General features: G+C 46.0%; 2 protein-coding genes across 3 annotated transcripts; one reads left to right on the forward strand and one right to left on the reverse strand.

Annotated features, from left to right (window-relative positions):
- Positions 1 to 7,190: 7,190 nt before the first annotated feature.
- CFAP97D1 (CFAP97 domain containing 1) lies at positions 7,191 to 11,727 on the reverse strand. 2 transcript variants are annotated; one of them, XM_036883238.2, is made up of 5 exons: positions 11,573 to 11,727; positions 10,968 to 11,038; positions 10,572 to 10,690; positions 8,944 to 9,004; positions 7,191 to 8,456 (listed from the first exon to the last, which is right to left on the reverse strand). In XM_036883238.2, exons 1-5 carry the CDS (start codon positions 11,694 to 11,696, stop codon positions 8,379 to 8,381), a joined length of 453 nt encoding a protein of 150 aa, XP_036739133.1. In that variant the 5' UTR covers positions 11,697 to 11,727; the 3' UTR covers positions 7,191 to 8,378. The 2 variants fall into 2 exon arrangements, with proteins under 2 accessions (XP_036739133.1, XP_036739131.1); XM_036883236.2 differs by adding an exon at positions 9,506 to 9,629 and having other exon boundaries at positions 7,191 to 9,004.
- A 1,527-nt stretch (positions 11,728 to 13,254) lies between these two features.
- Positions 13,255 to 25,255, forward strand: DUSP3 (dual specificity phosphatase 3). The gene is made up of 3 exons (XM_036883234.2): positions 13,255 to 13,444; positions 16,343 to 16,569; positions 21,559 to 25,255. Exons 1-3 carry the CDS (start codon positions 13,320 to 13,322, stop codon positions 21,762 to 21,764), a joined length of 558 nt encoding a protein of 185 aa, XP_036739129.1. The 5' UTR covers positions 13,255 to 13,319; the 3' UTR covers positions 21,765 to 25,255.
- The last annotated feature ends 212 nt before the right edge of the window (positions 25,256 to 25,467 follow it).

Here is a 25,467-nt window from a genome sequence, read left to right on the forward strand (position 1 = left end):
GCCAACATCTAAAGTCAGCTCAGGCAAAAAACACGTATGTCGAAATGACTCTTGAGAAATCCCGTAGGGAGGCACCTTGCTGAAGACCCTAAACAGTTCTTAGCAATTCTCACCTGAATGCTTTTCCCTCCAGTGTAAGAACATAGTGGTTGAGCACCAGATGAATTTTTTTGTATTTCATACAACTGAACAGACATTTTCTGCTTCTTAACATTTTTACACAATTGTCAGGTAAAGTGGTAATAAGTCTCTTTATGCACATTATGAAGCAAGGCATTAAAATGGGATGCCTGCTTTATTTCCTTTCAAAATAGCTTCCCCACCCTAAGACAAGCTATGTCTGTAGCTGTTTGTCTGCTACTAAATCTGTGAGAGTAGAATGGATTGGGCCCCAGAGACAGAGGTCATTTGTAAAGTGTTTTTCCTGTTTGTAAGAAGCAGAGAAGTTTGGTTGTAAAAACTCACCTATTTACAAATACGTATTGGTGGAAAGTGTGCAAATGCAACATCAGACCCCATTCCAGCTAGCAATCCATACATTCTGAGACCCTGGGCAAATTTTTGCCAAAGTCCATTGCCTTGGGCCCCCACATCAAGAAACCTATTATGTATCCTTCAAGGTGTAACTTTTTTCTGCCTTGGACCTTCAAACTCAGGCAAGCTCTCTGCCTGTGTCTACAAGCAGAGAGAATGTGAACTCTAGAGGGCTTTTCTAGGCCAGGTGTGTTAAATGTCTGAGATGTTTGTGCTGCCATGTTCATTCTTACACCCATGGCAGACAGTGCTAATCCATCACAGCACTCTCCTGCTGCATCTAGGCACAGTGTTTGAATCTTTCTGGACAGAGTATTCAGTATTAATTGAGCAGAATTAGCAAGTGAGTTAATCCTGTTTGTTATCCTTGATCCATCAATTTGTAACCTTCTCTGGCATCCCTGCAGGAGATGAGTTTAAGAAAGTTACAACCATCCGTCCTTCACAGGCAAAGCTCAGCTGTTCAAACATTAGCCAGTTGTGCTTTCACCATTGTACGTTCAAATACATGTATGCTTTAGGACATGTGGCCATTTGTCCAGTGTCACATCATTTTTTCCACCAGTCGCAGGATCATGCATCCAAAAAATGATAGCACTTGGTGATTTTTAAAAAATAACTACAGACCAGCATATGCACAAAGCTTGTTCTTAAATCATACAGTTCAGAACCAATAAGCAGCGTTTATCTGGAGTTAATATGGATCAATTTCTTACTCTGCTTTTTTCTTGCCTTTGGAATACATAGTCTCTAACCATCGCTTCCTTTACAAGTCAGGCTTGTAGTCTCAGAACAAGATGGTTTAGAATCACCTTCCCCTGCTCTCCTCTAAATGCAACTAAAAACTTTGGGAATTTTTTAAAAAGACAATGATAGGACTCTGAAAGCTGGAAAGAAGATGGTGGGCTGACTAGGGACCTCAGGACTTTGGAAACAACAATGTGGTGAGTGCCCTTGGTTTTTTGTTTATCTCTCATATACCCTGGATTGGGCCCTGGAGAAGCCTGTGACCCAGAACCCCCTACAGGCACAGACAGGGAAGAAAAGAGAGAAAGAGAGAGAGAAAGGAAGGAAGGAAGGAAGGAAAGAAGAAAGAAAGAAGGGAGAGGGTAGGAGGGAGGGAGGGAGGGAGGAAGAGAAAGAAAAGCTTACTTTCTCAGCCAAAGGACAGAGAAGAGGAAAACCAATAGAGACCTCATGAGTTGACCCAACCCTAGTTCCACCCCAGGGCACCAGCAGGTGGTCCAGTTCATTCACAGCAGCAGCAGAGTCCTGCATTTCCCTGCCCTCCACACAGTGGCATAAGACCCAGCAGTGTCTGCCTGCCCCTCTGCAGAAGGTGGTCCAGCAACAACATTCAGTCCAGGGAAGTACCTTCCCACACCACAAAAGGCACCAGCAGGGATTGAGCGGGAGCCCCAGTTGCCCCAAAGAACAAAGCATACCAGAATCGTATTCGGAGGGCTCAGAACACTGAGCTGCCATTGGAAGTAAAACCCATAAAAGAAGCAAGAGTCTGTACACTACATGCAAACAGGACTGCCACCTGCTAAAACAGTTGAGTAAATAGGATTGAGCAACTCCTACCCTGATAACCCAAATGTCCAGGATACAACAGAAAAGCACTCATTATACCCCAAACCATGAAAACCATAGTCTAAATAAGAACAAGGCAGTCAATTGATACCAATACTAATGTGATTCAGATGTTAGAATTTATCTGACAAGGATTTGAAAGCAGTTGTAATAAAAATGGCTCAATGATGAATTAGAATTTCTCCTAAAAAAATGAAAAACAATCTTAGCAAAGAAGTAGAAACTATGAAAAAGAACCAAATGGAAATTAGAGAAATGAAAAATTGTACAATTTAGAACTTGGATGAACTCAATAATAAAGTCAAAATGACAGATCAAATCAGGTTGCTTGAAGACAGATCAGTAAAATTTACTCTGAACAACAGACTGGAAAAAAAACAAACTCAGGGACCCGTGGGACAATAATAAAAAGAACATTTGTACCAGTCCCAGAAGGAGAGGACACAGTGTGGGACCAAAATATTCAATATAAGTAATCTAAAAACTAAAGACTAAGAAAGGATCTTAAAAACAGGGAAACAACCAGGAAGGAACACTGTCACATTTGTTTTAGTGTTGCCTATAAAAGACACTGGAGGCCAGAAAGAAGGGATGCAACATTTACCAAGTGCTAAAAGCAAATAAGTGTCCATCTTGGATCCTGTATGTGACCAAACTGTCCTTTAGGAATGAAGGAGAAACAAAAGCATTCTTAGAGGAAGGGACACTAAAGAGTTTGTTGCGGTCTACCCCAAAAAATGGCTAAAGGAAGTTCTCCAAACAGAAACTAGCAGAAGGCTGGGACCTTCAGGAAGGAAAAAACAAGAGAATAGGTAATAACGGACTGTTCTTCACCTCTTGAATTTCTTTCCCCATATTTTCTGGTTGAAGAAAGTTATGCCACCATCTTATGTGGTGTTCAATATATGTATGGATAAAGTGTAGGGATAGAAAATGATGTATAATGGAAACAATGTTTAAAAAGTAGTAGTGGCTACATTAATACCAGATAAAGCAGACTTCAATGAAAGAAAAGTACTAGGGACAAAGAGGGACATTATATTATAGTAGAAGGATCACTCCACCAAGAAAATAAAGTGATCCTAAATGTGCATGTACCAAACAAGAGCTTCAAATACATCAAACAACAACTGCTAGAGCTGAAAGGAGAAACAAACTCACAAATACAGCTGGGGATTTCAGCATCCTACTCTCAGCAATTGATAGAACAATTAGACAAAATCATCAAGGATATAGAGTTGAACACCATCCACCGACAGAATCTGACATTTATAGAACATTCCCCACCCCCCAAAACAACACAACACACATTCTTTTCAAACGTCTATGGACTATTCACCCAGACAGACCATATTAACAAATTTAAAAGAATTTGTTCCCAGACCGTAATGGAATCAAACTAGAAATCAACAAATAGAAAGACAAGAAGAAAAATCTCATTTGAAAGTATACCTAATATAATTGAGCAATTCACAGAAACTCCTTGGAGAAGGGGCTCTCTTATATACTTAATAAGGAATAAAGAGGCAGAACTATGGCTTTTTCAGCTAGAGGGGATAACATACAAATAAATGGAGAAGAAAACATCTTCCATGAGGTGAAAAAGGCAAGGAGTGGTAAGATAAAAGGTTGTAGATGTTTGTCATTTTTGTGGAATTCTGGTATCTAAGCCTCATTCTAATTTGGAGACATCTTCCTATCTTACAATTTTGGGAGAGAAGCAGAACCTGTATCCAGAGGTGGAAAAAAACAGATACTCATTTTCCCAGCCTCCCTTGCAGCTAAGGAATGGGCATATGATCTAAAGTATACCAGTCACGTACACTGATACACTGACTTGGAATTGGTAGCTAGTGACACAAAAGGGCAGGGACAGTGAAGACTTTTCCAAGACAGTAGTGGTAGGCCATCAGAACCTGACTAGGGTACAGGAGGGGCAGCACTATGAACAGCAACACCTAGACCAGTTCTACAGCAAGATTTGGTCTGTTATCCCTTGATGTGTAGCTTGAAGCTTGGTTCTTCAGTTTTCTAGGAAATACTGTTCACGAATTCACATTCTTTTAATAAATTATTTCACAAAGTTATTGTTGCTTGAAGCTAAGAACTCATATTGACAGAGGCTGCAAAGAGAGGAGGGACACAACCATGGTCCTTGTGTGCCACATTAAAAGTATGGCTCATTCTGCAAATAGTTCTAATATTCATATGGAACCACAAGACCCCGAATAGCCAAAGCAATCCTGAGAAAGAAGAATAAAGCAGGGGGAATTATGCTCCCCAACTTCAAGCTCTCCTACAAAGCCACAGTAATCAAGACAATTTGGTACTGGCACAAGAGCAGACCCATAGACCAATGGAACAGACAAGAGAGCCCAGATATAAACCCAACCATATATGGTCAATTAATATAAGATAAAGAAGCCATGGACATACAATGGGGAAATGACAGCCTCTTCAACAGCTGGTGTTGGCAAAACTGGACAGCTACATGCAAGAGAATGAAACTGGATTATTGTCTAACCCCATACACAAAAGTAAACTCAAGATGGATCAAAGACCTGAATGTAAGTCATGAAACCATAAAACTCTTAGAAGAAAACATAGGCAAAAATCTCTTGAATATAAACATGAGCAACTTTTTCCTGAACGCATCTCCTTGGGCAAGGGAAACAAAACAAAAAATGAACAAATGGGACTACATCATGCCGAAAAGCTTCTGTACAGCAAAGAACACTATCAGCAGAACAAAAGGCATCCTACGGTATGGGAGAATATATTTGTAAATGACATATCTGACAAGGGATGTTAACAAGGGGTTAACATCCAAAACATATAAAGAACTCATATGCCGCAACACCCAAAAAGCAAATAACCCTATTAAAAAATGGGCAGAGAATATGAACAGACAGTTCTCCAAAGAAGAAATTCAGATGGCTAACAGGCACATGAAAAGATGCTCCACATCACTAATTATCAGGGAAACGCAAATTAAAACCACAATGAGATATCACCTCACGCGAGTTATGATCACCAACATAGAAAAGACTAGGAACAACAAATGCTGGCGAGGATGCAGAGAAAGGGGAACCCTCCTACACTGCTGGTGGGAACGTAAACTAGTTCAACCATTGTGGAAAGCAGTGTGGAGGTTCCTCAAGAAACTCAAAATAGAAATACCATTTGACCCAGGAATTATACTCCTAGGAATCTACCCTAAGAATGCAGTTTCCCAGTCTAAAAAAGACATATGCACCCCTATTCTGCAGCACTATTTGCAATGGCCAAGAAATGGAAGCAACCTAAGTGTCCATCAGTAGATGAATGGGTAAAGAAGATGTGGTACATATACACAATGGAGTATTACTCAGCCATGAGAAGAAAACAAATCCTACCATTTGCAACAACATGGATGGAGCTAGAGGGTATTATGCTCAGTGAAATAAGCCAGGCGGAGAAAGATAAGTACCAAATGATTTCACTCATCTGTGGAGTATAAGAACAAAGAAAAAACTGAAGGAACAAAACAGCAGCAGACTCACAGAACCCAAGAATAGACTAACAGTTACCAAAGGGAAAGGGACTGGGGAGGATGGGTGGGAAGGGAGGGAGAAGGGGAATAAGGGGCATTATGGTTAGCACTCATAATGTAGTGGGTGGGGGCATGGGGAAGGCAGTACAGCACAGAGAAGACAAGTAGTGATTCTATAGCATCTTACTACACTGATGGACAGTGACTGTAATGGGATATGTGGTGGGGACTTGATGGTGGGGGGAATCTAGTAACCACAATATTGCTCATGTAATTGTATATTAATGATACCAAAATAAAAAAAAGGAAAAAAATTAAAAATAAGGCAGACTTTGTTTCCTAGAGCCTAATTTCTATTTCTGGATGTGCTCAAACCACCTGTCCCACTCTTAAGGTTTTATCCTCTTGGGCTGCTTGTAATGAAGCACAGTAGAAATGTAGATGGTTTCAGATTTATAGTATCCCCTACAAATGTTCATACTTATCTTTAAGTAAAAAGAACAACAACAAAAAAGTATGGCTCATTTTGGAAGGAATGGCAAGCACTGATGGTGTTAGGCTAAAAAGTGATATGGACATACCATACCAGTCATAAATCACAAGTGCTTGAAGTACGAGCCATTGCACGTACAGAGACTGAGCAGTAGGACTGGTAGATTTAAACTATATAGTCAGGGGGAAGGGGAAAAACAGCAAAGTAAAGGATGACCCTCAGGTTTCCAACCTGGATGTCTAGAAGAATGGTGATTCCTCAAACTGAAATGAACTGGAACCAGTTCATAATGAGTTTATATCTGGACATACTGATTTTTTTTCTTGAAAATTTTTATTTTGAGATAACTGTAAATTTACATGTGTGTAAGAAAGACTACAGAGAGATCCTCTGTACCCCTTACCTAGTTTCCCCGTGGTAGCACACTGCCATATGGTAGCCAATATCACAATTGTATGTTGACACTAATATGGTCAAAACACAAGTTTCATCATTGATAAATTGGATGTCATCAAAATTAAAATACTTTGTTCTGTGAAAGACCCTATTAGGACAAAAAGACAAATTACAGACTGGGAGAAAATATTCTGCAAATCATATATTCAACAAAGGATTTGTATCTGGAATATATAAAGAATTCTCAGAATTCAATATTGAAAAATGAATAATCCAATCAGAAAATTAGCAAAAGATTTTCATAGACATTTCACCAAAGATTATATAACAGGTGGCAAATAAGCATATGAGAGATACTCAACTTCATGAACAGAGAAAGGCAAATTAAAACCACATAAGATGTCACTATACACATATGGGACTGGCTAAAATAAAAAGTGTTAACATCAAATGCTGGTGAAGATGTGGAGAAACTGGCTCACTCATCCATTGCTGGTGGGATGTAAAATGGTATAGCATCTCTGGAAATCATTTTGCAGTTCATTTTAAAATGGATTTACCATCCAACCCATTCACTCTTGGGCATTTATCCCAAAGAAATTAAACGCTTTCATGCAGAAACTTGTACACAAATATTCATAGCAGCCTTATTCATTCATTAAAGTAAAAAAACTAGAAACTACCTAAGTGTCCTTCAGTGGGTGAATGGTTAAACTGGTACATCTATACCATGGAATTCTATTCAGCAGTAAAAGGGAATGAACTATTGATGCACATAACTTGGGTGAACCTCAAGGAAATCATGCCATTGCGTATACAGAGTCATTGCACTGTATGAAAAAAGCCAATCTTAAAAGAATGGATACTGCACGATCCCATTTATGTAACATTCCCAAAATAACAATTATAGAGATGGAAAACAGATTAGTAATTGCCAGGGGTTAGGGATGGTAGGAAAAGGGTAGCTGTGGCTAAAGGGGAGGTACAATAGACTTTTTTTTATAATGGTACAGTTAACTTGAATATGATGATAGTCCCCCAAAGCTACACATGTGATAAAATTGCATAGAGCTGTACATACACATACAAATGAGTGCAGGTATAACTGAAATTTATGTATGCTCTATGGATTGTACTAATGTCAACTCCAGGTTTCATATTGTACTGTAGTTACACGAGATGCTGACAATAGGAGAACCTGGGTGAAGGGCACAGAAGGCCTGTACATTTATTTGGGACTTTCTGTGGGTTTAATGATTTTAAAATGAAACATTTATTTCTAATGAGAACATTTAAGAGTTACTCTCTTTCAAAATAAATAGTTTAAAAAGTCAGGCTCAAAACCAACACAACCAGTCATAGAGACCATGCAATGTCATCTTACAAAATGTTTCAAGATATTTGTGATATTTTCACAGTTGCTGCTCTCTATAAATGAACAGAGTGCATGGAAACTTCGACAAAGCATTCTTTTCTAATTCTGGGTATTTACAGAGGAACTAATGACATTTGTTCTCTGTGCTGTCTGAACCTTAAATTTCTTTTTGCGCTTTTGTTTTCCATTTTGACAGAGGGGAACCTGTGCCTGGATCACGTCACCCCACCTTCACTCCCCACAGGGTGGTGGTGGTGATGTATGTTTTTAAAAGTTGTTTTCTCTCTCTCTCACTAAAAGTTCTTTTCATAGCCCCAAGTTAAAATGCTTATTTGCACCTTTCTTTCTGTCTCCATTTTGGGATGGGACTTAAAGCCTTTGGGTATCTTAAGTGTAACTTACTCATTTTATGTTCCAAGCTTTATTGTAGCATTCTAAGATTGGGCATTCAGCTACTTAGGAGTGTCTTGAGATTCTAAACAGCTAAGAAATCCTAGGACCTTCTCGTATATCTTTTCCATGGTGAGTAACTTTGTATTCAGGGAGGAGAGAGGGAGAGAAATGGAGAAACATTAATTATACACAATTACATTGGAAAGCCGAGTGTTTTTTGTCTTTCTCCTGGGGTGGCAGGGACAGTTATTACTAGTAATGTTAATACCAATGCCAACACAACAGTACTTCTGAATAGTGACAGAGACTCATAATGTAACTTTGGCACAACATTAAAGCCACAAGACCTCCTGTTTATGTCTTACTGGAACAAATCATTTTCTTAGACTCATGGAAAGCCTCAAAGCTGATGACGAAAGACAGTCATTTCCTACTTGTACAGAGAGAGGAAACGGAGAGCTCTAAAATCCCAAAATGGATGGATGACCAATCGACATTATAAAAGAGTAAAATTCATCCCTTTAACTGGGCCCCTTGTTCTCCATCTATACAGTTCTTATGGCTTTGATATCAACTGTGATCACCATATTTTACAGTAAATAAAAATAGCAGCCACGTTAAGACATACCTATGCATCTTGGGAGAGAAGATATCTTGTTGTATTTCTGATATAGCGTCTTGAATTCTTGAAGAAAATAAAAATAAAAAATATTTATGTCAATGCCAGAGTGCTGGTGCTCAAGCCAAAGTTCCAAGGATGGCTTAGAAAAAGCTTACAGACCAAAGCCAGGGACTGGAGGTTTTTAAAAACACTTTTAGATGGCACTTTTCCCCCCACTTCTTGGAGGTTATTCCCAAATGAAGCAAATCAACCACCGACTGAATAGTACACCCTTCACAGCCTTTGCTTGGAAATTCAACCTTTTTTAATGAATTAAGGAATGAGGGAAGATGCTACCAGATATTTTTTTGAAACTGACACATGGTTTTGCACCAAGGAGATGTCTTTAGCTCTTGGGTGATTTGCCCCTGTTAGCTGTTTGCTCTGGATGGGTTTTTCCTGTCACCGATTGTTGCATTTCTCCTGATCTCGCCCTCACCACTTTGAGGCCCCTCCCAGGACAGATGCTACTCTGAACACAGACAAGCCCTGTGTGCACATGGGAATATCACAGTGCCCACGTGCCTGCCAGTCTATCTCGGATGACCTGCGGTCATAGTTGGGTTTGCGATCACCAAGCCTCTTCAAAATGCCCTGGTTTTCCATGGTGATTCTCACTAGCTCCCGGTTCTTCATTTCTCTGTTCAAGCTGAAAAACACAAAATCTTGAGATGGGTGAAGTATAAAATTCTCCTCCTGGATGGGAATAGAGATGAAATTGCCACATCATGAACTCTGGCTGCCTAAGTGCAGGAAGCAAGCTGTCCTGAGGCCCTGCATGCTGGTTGGACCAGACTGCACGCTGGGAAACTTGCAAAGCGTTGGCAGGTTTCTAACAGTGACTCCCAACCTCTTGTCCACTAGAAGATTTTACTTTATTGGTCTTGGGTACAGCTTGGGCACCTGCATTTCGCAAAAGCTCCCCAGGAATTATTATATGAAACCAGGAATGAGAAGATCTGGTTTTTATGATGGGGGAAGATCTTGCTTAAGGATAAATTCAAATGACTGGTGATGTTATGTGTGGCTCACTTCATTCCTCAGCTCTCAACCGTTTCAGGTCTACAAGGATATAGGAAAGGCATCCTGACACTACCCACTACACACACACACACATACAAACCCAGACACACCCATTGTGTCCTTTCCCTTGCATACACTTCCTGTGTAGCCCTGGCCACCTCACTGCATTATTATTTACATAAATGTCTCCCCTACCAGACCTGAAGTTCTTCAGGGTTAGGAAATATAAATCTCATTTCTTCTCTGTATTCATGGTGTTTAGCACAGAATAGTGGATCAGGAAACATAGAACCAATTTTTAAGAATGCTGTATCATAGTCCAGCTGTGGTGACCATTTTACAAAAGTATGTAGTGCTTTCTTGAGACAAACTGAAAAATCTATTAGATGAAATAAAAACGAGCTCCTTAATGCTAGAGAAAGTTCCCTGTTTTTGCTAGTTTTCATTCTTCTTAACATGACTCTGGGTACCCCTCAAGATGACTTTGTACTAAAACCCAACAAGGGTAAAGTCAATTTTAATTTTTATTAACTTTCTGAAAATGAAACAAAGAGAGAAAAAACACTACCTCTTGGAAAAATATTCGTTCCAGCAATCCACCTTGGCAGGACCGCGATGGGCATTTGCTATTTTCTGACACAGTTGCTTGTTTTCATATTTGATTTTGTCAATTCTCTTTTGTTCACCCTGGTAAGAAACCCCACCCCACCAAGTGACATCAACACTACAGGGTGCCCCGCCACACAGTGGCTCCGCATCGCCTCCTTTGGGCTCTGGGAAAGGGGCAAACTGAGGGCCACTGTGGATTGGGAGAAGAGCATGGGAGATGGGGTGGCGTGCACAGGGAGGAGGAGCATTAAGGAATCTGGGTTAGGCAGGTATTGGGAAGGCTCTAGAAACTGGACCACTTTAGGACATAGATAAAAATCAGTAAGGTACATCTGCAGATGGCAAGAACAAATACCTGTAGCTTGCTCAGTTTTAAAATGTGGTGTGTGTGCGCCACTGGAGGTTTGGTATCAACAGTAGGCTTCACTAGAGGAGGATAAAAGAGCAGTGTCACGTCACAGGAGTCTCTCAGCTGCCTTGAAGAACCTACTCACATTTCAGACAACGGCCCTGACTAATACACGTTACGATTTTGAATTCTGACCTTAATCCAGTTCAGGAATTGTAGTTTAGTTTAATTTCCCAAACTGACATCTTTGAAGAGTTTGGAGCAGAAATGAAAAGACTGGTGAGAGCTAGAAAAATAAAACTTAGTGATAAACGAAGTTTGAGTCATTTGAATTCAATGAACGAGCCTCTCTCCCACCCTTTCCCAGGGACCAGCCTGGCCACTGGATGCTGGGGTCACAACCTCTCTCTCGCTTACTTGGCTTTCAAGAGTTTAAATGAGCGTTTCCATCAAATGAACTCCCTGGTGGAAGATAAATGTTGTCACTGATGTGACCCACTCAGCAGATCAGGCCATATCATCCATTGTATGATCTGATTTACTGTCAGTATCTCTAAGGTGGACCCTTCCAGAACCTTAATCACGGTGTCCAGCCCAATCTGCCCATGTACCTGTTTGTATTCTATTCTTGTGAAAGATGTAGTGGAAAAAGTCCAGTTTCATCCTGAAGGTTGTGCTCTGCCTGTGATTAGAGACGATTACAGGGTAGGCTAGATAATCTAGGGAATTGTTCATTTTCTCTTCCTAGTCTCACTTCAGGAATGAGGCATCCAAGCTCCTCTGTGAGGTACTTAGCTGTCCCCATGACGGGTTGTCGTAGCTACCCAGTTACGACATCAGGGACAGGTCTCTGGGAAGGAGGAGCAGCAGCAGAGCATGCCTGGCTGTCCCGGGGCTTCTCTTTTGAAAGCCAACCTAGGTTCAAGACAAGATGAGGGGCAAGACTCAGAAGCTTTCCCACCTGCCTGGAATGCAGATGCCACCATCTCATTTGCCTGTCCCTGTGGGAAAAAATGTGATGTGCCAGGAGGGGTAGGGGGATGGAGAAACCCAGCCTTGATTATATTCCCTGAGCTATAGGCTAAGCAATGTCCACTGCCAATGATTTTTCCCTGAAGGTGTGAGACCACAAGATTTGTGGGGAGGTGAAAGACAACGTGTATGATAATCTGATCCAATTTCTTCATTTTGCAGAGAAAGAAACAAGTCCAGAGCAACAGCCAAGCTGCTCAAGAACCAAGTTAGTGGCAGAACTGGGCTGTGGGTCTCCTGAATTCCCAGGACCATATTTGCTTTTGGGTGGGTGGGGGGATCTTCTTTTTTCCTGCCAGTCGGGGAGGACAGAGACTGTCTTTTGCGCCTAGTGGGATCTCAGTAAATGATGAGTTGCTGACACCATGCAGTGTCATAGTGGGCTGGGGGCTGCTCCAGGAAGGGCAGCAAAGGAGCCCGATTCTCATTTTTATATTAGTATAGGGTGTAGCACCTAAGGGGTCCTCGACAACTTTTGCGGATGAAGAGGGAGAACACCTATGGAGTGCCCACTATGTAGCACTGGGCACTTTCCTCGAAGGTCACATTTATTCTTTCAAACAACCCCAGGACTTAGGTACTATTATTACCACCCCCATTTTTTGTTTTCAGCAAACAGGCTCAGAGATGTTAAGTAATTCCCTAGGGTCAGAATGCAAATCCTGGTTGCACAGAGCCCAAGCTTTAAAGCACGATGCTGATTCTCAATGAATGTCGCAAGAAATGTGCCACACAGTGGGGTTTCTCAAACTTTAACCGTCCTAGGGATTCCCCGGGGGCCCTGTAAAATACACAGTCTCATTCAGCGGGCCTCACCTGGGGCGGAGATTCCCCATTTTTGACGACGCTCCCGGGTGATGCCAACGCTGCTGGTCCGCAGCAGGCAGGGTCAGAGCTCATAAGCGGAACCGGGCGTCCCCGCAATCTTGAAAACAAGCGACACGTGGGAGTACCTCGGTCGCTAGGAACAGTTGTTGGATTATGCATTTAGTTTCCCTGAAGTCACTGCGCTTTCCAGTTTATACTGATACAGAAAATGCCTTAGCTGGGGGTGGGAAGAGGGACCCCTCCTTTGCTCAAAGGTGGCGCCACTTCCTCCACCGCGGACAGGCCCGCGAGCTTCCAGAGCGCCCGCCCATCACCCTGCGCCCAGAGGTGCGCGTACCTCCCACGAGTGGGGCGCGCGTGGCCGCCGCGCTCCGCGGCTTCCCGCGCCTGGTGGACCCGCCTCCGGGGCGGGCCCCGGCTCGGGAGCCCCCGCCCAGCTGACCCGGCTGCTCTCCCCTTGCTGGCTGCTGCCCCGGCGTGCAGGGCCCGGCTGCCGCCATGTCCGGCCCGTTGGAGCTCTCGGTGCAGGACCTCAACGACCTGCTCTCGGACGGCAGTGGCTGCTACAGCCTTCCGAGCCAGCCCTGCAACGAGGTTACCCCCAGGATCTACGTGGGCAACGCGTGAGTCCCCGCTCCCAAGCCCCGGGCCCGCCGGTCCATCCCCGAAGCGTCCCGCCAACCCTAAAGCTGCGGTGGGGGTGGCGGCAGGCGCGGGTCAGGGCCTGGAGGTGGTCGCCAGTCCGGGACACAGCGAGCTGGGCAGGCGCTGGAGTCGCCTACCACCCCCGCGCGTGGGGCTCGGGGACTGGATGCCTCCCCGCCCAGTGGGGTCCTTCCCCTCGCTGGGTGCACGAGCCCAGGGGCCGCTAGGCCCGGCCAGCGTCCTACCCGGAGCCGCCACCAGATAGGGGCTTGGCTTTGGGCGGGGTCGAGGCTACCATGTTCACTTAACAGGTGGCCCTGGTAGCCCCACCGGTCCGCGAGTCATGTGACAGCTGCCTGGTTCTGCAGTGAGGTCACCGCGGAATGTCTGCCTTCGCTGCCATGGCAATGGGCTGACGTCACATTTCAGGCGTGGAACTTTCCCGGCTGGGCTGCCCGGATCAGGGAATAGAAATATTCGCGACCAGGGATCCAGAGGGCTGGGCCTTCCCCCGCGTTCCAGATAGGGTTTGATTCACATGGGATTTAGAATGTTTCAAGGATAAACCCCATAAGGAAATGAGCCCTAACTTAGTAAAGGCTCCTGTTCTTTTTATCACCAGGAAATGCATTTTTATCTATCACGAGTTCTCACCAAATTAATTTTCCCGTTTTCTGTTAGTCAAACTACTAATCAGAATTTCTCAGCAACAGGAGAAAACCAGTGCAAATCATTCTGAGGTGTGCTGAAAAACCAGCCAAAAACAAGGACTAGGTTACCATGCCTGTACAGCTTTGGGAAGGCTCAGGTTAACGCCCTAAGCCCCAGGGATCAGGGACTGCATGTTGGAAACCCAGGACTAACCCCCTTCCGTTACACATAAGGACATGGTGTCCCATCATGGTTGAGGGATTGTGAGGACAGGGTCAGTGTCTTGTTCGTGTCTGTATCCCCGCATTGAACTAGGACCTGCTGCTTAGCTTGCTAAGGACTGTCACAAAAATGGGGGTCATCTCAGAGATAGTAGAGGTCCCTAAGGCAGGTCCCAGCCTCATGGGAATCGGTATCATCCATTCCATGATTCACTCACCATATTGAACACCGACTGTGTGTCAGGCAATGTGGAATGTTCATTCATAATGATAATGGTAAATGTGTTGGAAGCTGAATTAGTATTAGAGAAGGGAGATGAATGGGAGTGACTCTTCAAAGTCTTTTTTTTCAGTCTGCCATTGCTTTACAATTGTGTGTAGTGTCTTGAGCAGGGACACCTGAAACAAGAGTCCCAAGGTGTCAACCAAAGGCCTTAATAGTTGCAAAGTTCTGAGGATAACCCCCTGTGCAGCCACCCAAACAGCAGGTGGCCTTGGCACCTTCAGAAACCCTGCTTTCTTGGGCAGTTTGACACATTCAGCCACTTCCCAAGTGGAAACCAAGGCTGTGAATGTCTGGTGGTAGCCAGAGTGGCAGGTGGTGATGGCCACCATAGAAAACGCATCCCTTGCCCTCTAAGCAAATCTGAGTTCCATGTGACCAGGAGTGTGGGGGGTGCTCAGCAGGGAACATGGACCTAGCGCTTTCCCCCAATCAGGAGCCCCTTAACAAAATCAAGCCTCTTGATCAGGGCTTGCAGGGTGGAGAGGAACCTTTTGGAGCCACGTTTTCTAGGTCTCAGGATCTGCAGTTGACGGGGGCATGAGAGACAGAAGGAGGAGAAGACAGCAGGGGTGGTGTCAGGAGAAAGGAGCTCTCCTTCCAGCTGTGCTGCTCAGTGGCCCATGTGAGCATGTGCACATCCTTCCGATGTCCTGGTGGGCTAGAGTTTAAGCTCTGTGCTTCCTTCCTCACAGAGCTGCTGGGACAGGCAAATGAGATCATGTAGGAGAGGCGTTTTGTAAAGTATAAGCTGCTGTTTGAATTGGGATGTTGTTGTAAGATGAAATAAAGGAGCCCTTTGACTATTCAAATCAAATGTTTTGTAACCCCCATAGCTCGTTGGAGCCACTGGCTCCCCAAATGCTTACTCACCCAACAGAGCTTCAGAGAGGAGGCTAGTGGACTGTGGCAGGAAGGATCCCTCTGGGAGTTGGAGGGGCTGCTGTATTTTATGTTCCAAGGAAAGAGGCTGCCTGGGATGTGCTCATTTCATTCTTCTTCACTGAGATACCACATACTCCCTCAGCGCCTGCTGTGTGTCGGGTACATAGCAGGTGCTGGGCATTTAGACCTGAAGCAGACATGGTTCCTCCCTCAAGGGGCTCCCGGCCTGGACATGTGAACAAATAAGCACAATCAAGCATTAGAATAGTAGCACTGATGGAGTCAGCTTCAGTCTACAGAATAGCTTGTTGAATACTCAGAACCCCAGGGGGTAGGCACTGTTATTATCCCATTTCACAGAGAGGAAAACAGAGTCACAGAAAGGTTAGGCAACTTGCTCAAAGTTGCCTGCCTGCTGAATGGCAGGGCTGGGTTCAGACGCGGGTGATCTGGCTCCAGAGCCCATTTTTAGCCACTGGGCTATACCATCACCACAGTATAGGGAGCATGATGAGCAATCGAATGGAGGGGAGACCAGGAAATACTGCACAGGGTGGTGAAAAATGAGAGGGTGTGTGTCCACAGAGGAGTTGGAGGAGAGCATTCCAGGCCGGGGATGGCGTGGGCATGAAAACACCCAGTCTGTTTGGGGAAGCTGCTGGTAATTAGATATGGCTGGGGTGAGGGAGCAGAGGGCTATCAGATGGGGAGAAGCCAGGAGGGGCCAGACCATGGTGGGGCCCTTGTTCTGCCAAGAGGTTTAGAATCCTCCACCTTCCTCCTCTGGGACTGCCGGTTGGCCAGCTACTCATCCCCCGCTGCTGTCTCCTGTCCAGGTCTGTGGCTCAAGACATCCCCAAGCTGCAGAAACTAGGCATCACCCATGTCCTGAATGCTGCTGAGGGCAGGTCCTTCATGCATGTCAACACCAATGCCAACTTCTACAAGGACTCCGGCATCACCTATTTGGGTATCAAGGCCAACGACACACAAGAGTTCAACCTCAGTGCCTACTTTGAACGGGCTGCAGACTTCATTGACCAGGCCTTGGCTCAAAAGAACGGTAAGGGAACTGCTGCCCAGGAACAGTGGGAGGCAGCTCTGACTGGACTTTTTCTAGAAAACAGGCCCACATCAGGCCTCCTCTTGGAGAACCTGTTGTCTCCCGTCTCCTGTGGTGAATGGCCGAGAACTTTAGGTCTCTCTTTGCTCACCTGGCTGCCTGCCTTACACAGGATGTGCAAACCTTTCACACAATGACAGCCCTGGGGTCCTCCTGTTTGATTTGACTTTGACTGAAGGTTAATTTCCAGGCACTCCTCCCATTACCCCTCATTCAAGTAGTTGATTTTCCCTGATGCTAAGTCCTGAGGTGAAGGAGCTGCAGGGCTGGGTGATTCAGCAGTGCAGTGGTGGCCTCCGGACCAGGGCCTGCCCTCTCCTCTGCCACTCTCAAGGCTGGACACTCCCTCGGTGCCCCAAGGGAGCTGTGGCAGATCAGTCTCCACATCCCAGCAGGACAAGGTACAGCAAAAGATGAGGCAGCTATCTCTTCTTCATGCCCCCTTTTTTAAGAGCAAGTAGAACACCTCCCACCCCCAAAACCCCCCACTGGAGTTACCCTCACACCTCACCAGCTAGAGTTGGGTTACATGCATACCTGGCAAGGGGAGTGGGGCAGCCATGATTGGCATCAGCTGAGGGTCAGCAACTATGGCCCACAGGACAAATCTTCCAACCTTTTTAAATGCTTCCTGCAGCTTCCAAGCATTAAGTCCCAAGCGGAAGTGCTGAGGTGCTGACAATCAGGGAAGGCTTCCGGAGGGAAATCCTAGGAGGCCAGAGGACAGACAGCATCAGCTGAGCCCATGAGAAAGGCCAAGGCCACATGCCCTTCCTGCTTTTAACCTGCATTCTCTCAGCAGCTGCCTTTACCTCCTGCTGCTTCCCCCAGCCTCTTCCTCCCTCTCCACCCCAGACCGCCCCAGGGGAATGACCCCCATGGAGGCACACCCTGCCTGTCCTCCTCACTCTGGCCTGTCTGTGCCACACAGGCTGTCCCTGCTCTGGCAGCAGGACGCTCTGCGGATCACCTCGCACAGGCTCAGCATGCCCAGGGCTCACAGAAGAAGATGCTTCTTCCTGTGCGCAGCAGCCTCCCCACTGGAGTGATTTCCAGTGAACAGAGTGTTCTAGATGCTGACTGTCTCATGTTCAGGGCTCAGGAGGGAAGCTTTATTGCCCTGGGAATCTGCAGACTTTCCTGTCAGGCCCTTCATGGTTGTTCATGGCCTTGCATGTGTCATCCACCTCCACTCTAGCTGTACCGAGCTCCTGTATAGATGAGAATGCGGAAAGGGGCTGGATTTTGCTCTTCTTGGATGTCAATTGGCTGTCCACTCAGGGAACTGAGAGCTCTCCGACTTTCTTTCCTCTTTCCATACACCTGTATGTTCCATACAGGAACATAGCCTGACTTCTGTGACCTCCTGTCTTAGCCCACACGGGCTGGGTGATCAGTCTGGAAAGTTCTCTCTGATGCTCCTTACCCTGTCCTCTGGCAAACTCCACCTTGTGCTTTAGCACTGGGCATAGTGTCCCCTTTTCCATGAAGCCTGCGCTCAGGTGGGGTCCGCTGCGTCCTTTGTTTGTCTTGCCAGCACCTGATGCAGCATCAGGCACATAGCAGGTACTCTGCAAATGGTTACTGAGCAAGTGACAAAAATGACTTCTATGGGCTCTTTGCCAAGTGTAAATGCTTCTAAGATTGACTGGCCAAATGAGTCAACAGAAATGCACTGGCCATCAATGGTGTGCAGGGCATAGGGGTGCTGGGGCCCATCACTTTGGGGAGGTGGGAATGGCCAGGGACACTCAGAGGAGGAAGCGGTCACTTCCAGCTGGGAAGATCAAGGGAGGTCTCATCAGGGTGGTGGCATCTGGGTTAGGCCTGGAAGGGTGAGAGTTGAACCCTCCCCTTCCCCACTGGCGCTGTGAGCCCTGGGCATACTGAGTCTGTGCTAGGTGATCGGCAGAGGGTCCCACGGCCAGAGCAGGGACGGGGAAAGCCCCACTCTGAATAGGTACCTCGGGCACACTGCTGGAGAGTGCATGAGCAGGGAAGCAGAGGCCTCCCCCTTCCTGTTCTGGGAGGCATTGGGAACAGAGAGTCATGTTTGGGGTAGGTGATAGGAACAGAAACGACTCTGTTTTAACTCTGGGCCAGCAGATTTCCTTCAAAAGAATGCCCCAAGAGGTGTTTGGTGGGTAATGATTCACTTGTCTAGTCAAGTGGAGCACCTCATGAAAGATAGAGATTGTAGGGCATCCAAAAATCAAGACCCCATCGTTGTTGCACTTAAGGAGCTCACAGTCGGGCAGAAGAGGGTAAGTCAGTCTGTGCATGGCCAGCAGTCGCACGGGGCAGGGCTGCTGAAACAGAGAAGGTGCTCCTAGTGTTGGCTAACATTTCTTGAGTGTGCACTAGTCTAAGGTTACGCATATCATTTCCTTTAATCTCCCAACCATATTATGCAGTGGGTACTATTAGCACAGACGAGGAAGTTGTGGCACTGTGGATTAGGTGGGTCACGGAGTTAATAATCAGTGTATTGGCTAGAGCTCTCCAGAAAAACAGAGCCAGTAGAACATATATATTATTTGTTTCAAGGACTTGCTTTACATAACTATAGGGGCTTTCATCTAAAACTGTAGACTGGCAGGCTGGAAACTCAGGACTTCTCTGAGGCAGAAGTCCTTCTTCTCCAGCAAACCTCACATTTTGCTCTTAAGATCTTTAACTGCTTGGATGAGGCCCACCCATATTATCAAGGGTTACCTCTTTATTTGAAGTCAACTGATGGCAAGTGTCTATCACATCTACAAAATACCTTCTAGACTAGTGTTTGACCAAGTGACTGTGCATCATAGATAAGCCAAGTAGACACACATTTAAGCCTCACAGCCAGCAAGTTAAAATTTAAACCCAGATGCATATGACTTCAAAGATTTGAGTTCTAAATCCCTGTGCTGACAAAGGAAACACTTGAACTGGGGTCTTAAGGAATGAGTAGGAGTTTTCCAGGTAGCCAAGAGAGAAGTTCTTCCAGGTAGAGGGAACAATATGTGCAAAGGTACAGAGGTGAGAGAAAGCCTGGGAAGGTGTCAAGGCTGAGGGCAGTTGGCCTGGTAAGCCACACTTTGGAGACTAGGTTGCCCTGCAAATGGTGACAGGTTGTATTGTATTTGAGGAAGTTCCTTGCAGCTGCTGGGTGAAGTGTGGATTGGTGGTGGGGGGCGCAGAGTGAGAGCTCAGTTTGGAGGGATACAGTGGGCAGAGGGGAGAGGTGATGCACACTCTGGGGAGGGGCGGTGGCAGAGAGAAGCTGAGGCTTTGGCTCAGGGCATGTGAGACTCCGTTGGTGCTGCTTCTGGTGTCTCCTAACATTCCTTCCTCCCTTTACCAAATGCCGGGGCTGCCGCAGGGAGCAAGACAGACAGACATCCCTGCCCAGGTGGAGCTTACATTTCAGGGGAAGATGACAGTGAATGAGTCAAAAGGATTTATGGCCTGTCGGGTAGGGGAGTGAAGCAGGGAGATGGGGATTGGGGAGCACAAGGAATAGAAGTGGATTTGTGGCTTTGGAAAGAGTGGGCAGGAAAGGCCTTCCTGGGAAGGTGACATTCCAGGAAACACCTGGGACAAGAGGTGTTGAAGGCTGAGGGGCTGCAGGAGTAAGGGAGGAGGGACTGGAGGAGATGACGGCAGAGGTGGGGGCCAGGCTTAGCAGGGCCATGAGAAGGTGTTTTGTTTTGAATTTTAATCTTTGTGTTTATATTTGACATGCATGTTCCTTTTATGTTTTAAACTACTTTGTTGAGACCTAATTGTCCTGTAATACATTACACATATTTAAAGCATGCGATTTGATAAGTTTTGGCATATGTATACACTTGTGAAGCCATCACCAAGGCCGAGATAAGTGAGCACGTCTGTCACCCCCCAGATTTTCCTCATGTCCCTTTGTGACCTCTCCCTTCTGTCCCTCTCAGCCTTCCATTCCTAAGCAACCACTGATCTGCCTTCTATCACTAGACATGAGTGTATGTGTTGTAAAGTTTTATGTAAATGGAATTACACGGTATGCACGGTTTTTTGGTCTGGCCTCTTTCACTCTGACTACTTTGAGCTGCCTCCCCGCCTCTGCACGTCCCAGCAGCTCATTCCTTGTCGGTGCTGCGCTGTGTTCCATTGTGTGTGATGTGTCACGGCTTGTTTAGCCATTCACTTGCTAATGGACATCTGGCTTGTTTCCATGATTTGCTGTTGATCGAAATACAAAATTCACATAGAGAAGTGTACACATCACAATTGCCTATCAGTACACTGTGCACACCCAGCTAGCAGCCCCCAGATCAAGAAACAAAACACGACCAGCACCCCCAGCAAGCCCACCCCGTGTTCCCCCCCAGCCTCAGGTCCCGGCCGCTCCCTGTTACCACCGTCCACACTTCGAACAGCATAGAGCAGTTTGCCTGCTCTCCTGCTCCGCGGAATCGTACACATCCTATTTGTGTGTGTTTCGTCCATGTTGTTCTGGTAAATTGTAGATTGTTCATTCTTATTATTTATCCACTCTACCACTCATGGGCCTTTGGGGGTTTCCAACTTGCTGCTATTATGAATAGTGCTTCCTATGAACATTCTGGCATGTGACTTTTGATGAACACGTGTGCACACTCCTGCCCAGCATGGATCTGGGGTGGAATTGCTGGGCCACAAGGGATGCGTGTATTCAGCATGAGTAGATACTGCCACACAGTTTTCCAAAGTGGTGTGCCAATTTCCACCCCCTTCCAGCCACATGTTAAAGCCCCAGCTGTTTTACATCCTTCCAGAGGCTTTGTGTTTTCCATCTTTTTCATTTTCGCCATTCTGGTGAGTATGCAATGGTCTCGAGCTGTAATTTCTGTTTGCATTTCCTGGCAGAGTTTTGACTAGAGCTGTGGTGTGACTGGATGGCCTCTGCTCACATGTCCCCCTGTCTTACAGGCCGAGTGCTTGTCCACTGCCGTGAAGGTTACAGCCGCTCCCCAACGCTCGTTATCGCATACCTCATGTTGCGTCAGAATCTGGACGTCAAGTCTGCCCTGAGCATCGTGAGGCAGAACCGTGAGATCGGCCCCAATGATGGTTTCCTGGCCCAACTCTGCCAGCTCAACGACAGACTAGTCAAGGAGGGGAAATTGAAACTCTAGGGCACCCCCACTGCCTCTTCTCTAGAGGTCGGACTGGGGAGGCCCTGGTTAAGGCTTCTCAAGCTGCCATGTTTAGGAAACACAGTGTACCCTGCTCCCAGCATCACCAGGCACTTGCCCACAAGTCTGTCCCAACATAGCCCTGGGCCACTCTCCCCCTGGAGGGCATATAAAGAAGCTTGCTGAGGAGGGTGTGCTTGCTCCCTGGCGTGTCCTGTGCCTGCAGTTTATGCTGCCGTCTCCCTGAGGTTGGGGGGTGCAGAGGAGAGAGCCTGTGATGTGTGCTTCTCCCAGATGACCCAGGGCAGAAGGTCTGTGGAAACATAAGGCTTGAGACGCCCGCAGGGGCCCCTCCTGACTTCCCCCAGCCCAACCCCCCTGCAGAGTCCCCTCCTGAGTGGGAATCGCAGCACCTCTAGCCTCCTAAGGGAACTATGCAAACGCGGGCCCCTCTCCCCAGCACCTCTGTCTCACTGTCCCCTCACAGCCGTCCACACCCAGCTCCTCAGCAGAGGCACCTCAGGAGGTCTGAAGCTGGTTGGGGTGGCCAGCAGTGGTTAGTGGATGCAAATTGCCATGAAGAGACTGCATTTGAATTATTTCCTTAGGATTAAAGGTATATAAACAAAGAGGCCCTTGGGTAGGCAAACAAATTCCTGTGAACTCTGCTAAATCAATAGTTTTTTAGATGCCCATCTGTGGAAAGCTTGAGTTCAGAATCCACTGCTTTGGAATATTCCCCTCGGATTGCTCTCAGTTTGTTAGAGCGCTGCCTTGGGCATGGTTTTATTTTTCTTTTTTAGAAAACCGGGTGTTGAAGTCCATCCTATTTAAAAACCCCATCATTTGGAGAATTACAAGGGTTTTGTCCTGAATTATAGTGTTGGTGAACCAAAGCCACTCGTGCTAACTGCTTTTTGTCTCGGTTGCTATTCCAAGAACAGAAAGAGGAAGTTGGTCAATTACAGCGTGTGTGGAGGGGTGGGGATGGGGGTGTGTGTGTGTCTCAGAAACACAGCCAGAGGATGGACAAGCAGGGAGATGAAAGGTCCCAGGCTCTCACCCTGCCCACTTACAGGTAGTTCTTACAGCTCTCTGGTGCCAGAAAAAATCCTGGAGCCTTGGGAGCAAACATGACTCAGCCAGGCAGAAGTGAAATGTGGTGCAGTGCCCAAATAGAGCCTTTAGTGGTGGTAGAGCAAACAAACAAAAAGAAACCTTTTTTTAGGATTTTTTTAGGATGATGTCAGAAGGCACTAGTACTCAATTCACGTGTGTGCACACATTTATCAGGATATAGTTTTATTTTGAACAGTCTCGTCAGAACTTTGCATGATTATCACCATGGAAAGTGCTGCAATGCTGCCGTCTTCAGGTTTGGCCTCAGCCATCCCCCAAGTGCCTAGTATGCCGGGCTCAGATAAAACTTCGTGCAATTACATTTTTCTGAGCACCAAATATATGTAAGGCATTGTTCTGGTGGGTGTCTCAAGCTCCCAGGAGCCTGAATTTGTGGTAGGATCGCTTGCAAGGATTTGCAGAGGAGTCTTACCTGAAGCAAAGTATCAGGGATTTTTGTTGACTATTTAAAATTGAGTTTTAATTTTAAATTCAGACAGTGTTAACATGTTGTGGCGAATGTGCCTTTTTCAGAGCGACCAGGAGCTTGTGGCTAGGACAAGGAGAGGCAGGTGTGCCTCAGAGCCTCCCTCACAGGCGCAGCAGGAGCAGTGTTGTGCAGCCTTGGCGTCCCTTTTTCTCCGTGACCACAGCAGCCCTGAACCCACTGCGATCTGTCTTCTTTATGCGCACCTGGCTGCCCAGGTAGACCCACTTCAGTGAAATGGCCCTCCTCTGTAAACTCTGCACCTCCCTTCGCAGCTTTCCAGTGACTGTCCCGCTTCATCCAACTTGGTCCTCACAGTAACCCTATCAAGTTGGGAGAGCTTGCTCATGTATTGTTATCTTTTAAAAAAAAAAGGAACTGGGCTTCCGAGTGATAAAGAGTCTCCTGGTCCTAAGGCAGAGCTGTGGCAAGATTTCAGGTTTGCTGCTCCACGAAGCTGAATTCTTTCTTTCAAACTATACTCCTTCGAGAGAGAGGAGCCCCCTGTGAGGGTCCAGGTGGGCTGCGCATAGCCTTGACCTGGCCCATGTGCACAAGAGCCAGTTAGCTTTGTGGACAGAGTGCAGTGATTCAAGCTGTGGTGCCAGGGGGTGTCTAGGTAAGGGTGGGAGGGAGTCGGCATGAACCCATCTCTGCTCTAAGAAAAGGAAGTATAGCATGTGGGTCCCTGACTAGGTTAGAATGTGTGGGTCTTCTTCCAGGAAACCAGCATCCCTAAGCTGGAGCTTTGTGCTCTGCTTCCGGAGGAGGCTCAGGAGCTGGGGCTGAGGCTCCTCTCCTACACCCAGGCAGGGGTCACCCTGCAGGACAGCCACGGCCTAGGCTAGTGAACTAGGACCTCTTGAGGGCTTCTCTATGGGGGCATGAGGGAGAAAAGGCCATTGGGACAATTACTGCCTTTACTTTGGGGCTACTTTTATGCTGATAACTTGGGATATCTTGGTAGTCTTTAGTCCCAGAAACCCCATATTTACTTCATGAGATTTAGCTCTTAGTTTTTTGAATAAAATAAAATAAAATTTTATTGTGTAAGAGCCAACACATGCTCAGCTGTGAGCAGAAGCTGTTTCTGGATAGCTTTCTATCCCTGGGAAGTGTTGGAATAGGAACTCAGGGTTCCCTTACTGCCTCCCCAGACCTGATCCCTTTTTTTGACTAGCAGACCCCCATCTAGGCCAAATTAGAGCACCAGTTTTCTTCTCAATTCTAAAGCACTACACCTCCCACATGCTGGTCTCTTTCCCTTCTACTCTGAGTTATCTGGAGAGCAGACATCTCCATCTGTCAAACAAGATGACTCATCTAGAGGACCTCTGAGGTTCGGACATTAAGGTGGGTTCCCTACGAGGGCCCACTTGGAATTTACCACCACCTGCAAATTATGGGGTGTGTAATGACATGATGACCAGCAGGTGGCGCTGTGTTCCACCCGTGGTGATGGATGGTTTGAAAAGAATGTCGGTGCCTTTCGTGTCACAAGTTAATGTTAAGACGCTAATGTTTAATCAAAATAAGCACTGATCTGATAATATGAAGATATGAGCTTTCCCCACAGGAAATTTTCTGTCATAAACTGGTGTCAAGAATCACTGAAGAGTCAACAATGATGGTCCTTCCAAGTCAAGATTTTGTCCTGATTGGAAACGGGCCATCTCTGGTTGAGAATAGATTGGTTGGAAGCTTAACTTACCTTCTGTCAACTTTTAGGGTAATGTGACTGTGAAAGTGTGAATTTTCTGGACAGGAAAGGGGAAATTATTAAATTGGTTTTTTTAAAAAGTAAGGTTATTAACGTCTGTTCTATCACAAGTCAGTGTTAAAATGCTAAAACTAACCAAAATAAATGTCTTACCTTACAAAGAAATGGTCTCTCTTGTTCTGACCACAGTTGATTTTCTTTTAGGCTTAGCTTTGGTGTTTACTGTTTCTAACTTTAAAAAATAATCCTCTAAAAATTAGCCCTCCTGAGCTATTAGAGGTTTCATGATGATTATACTTATGCAGTGAATGTACCTTGGTAGAAATGATCTTTTTATTTAGTTAGCATTTTCAAATGTCAATTTTATTAAGGCATAA

The sequence above is a fragment of the Manis pentadactyla genome, chromosome 4 (assembly GCF_030020395.1).
Source record: "Manis pentadactyla isolate mManPen7 chromosome 4, mManPen7.hap1, whole genome shotgun sequence".
In the NCBI taxonomy this organism is placed as follows: domain Eukaryota; kingdom Metazoa; phylum Chordata; class Mammalia; order Pholidota; family Manidae; genus Manis; species Manis pentadactyla.

Coding starts and splice junctions, on each gene's coding strand:
- CFAP97D1 (XM_036883236.2), bottom strand. CDS start 11,696: ATGAACAATTCCCTAGATTATCTAGCCTACCCTGTAATCGTCTCTAAT. Junction 11,039..11,572: donor CAAGAATAGAATACAAACAG/GTACATGGGCAG, acceptor ATCCTCCTCTAG/TGAAGCCTACTGTTGATACC. Junction 10,691..10,967: donor TAAAACTGAGCAAGCTACAG/GTATTTGTTCTT, acceptor GTTTCTTACCAG/GGTGAACAAAAGAGAATTGA.
- DUSP3 (XM_036883234.2), top strand. CDS start 13,320: ATGTCCGGCCCGTTGGAGCTCTCGGTGCAGGACCTCAACGACCTGCTC. Junction 13,445..16,342: donor AGGATCTACGTGGGCAACGC/GTGAGTCCCCGC, acceptor TCTCCTGTCCAG/GTCTGTGGCTCAAGACATCC. Junction 16,570..21,558: donor GGCCTTGGCTCAAAAGAACG/GTAAGGGAACTG, acceptor CCTGTCTTACAG/GCCGAGTGCTTGTCCACTGC.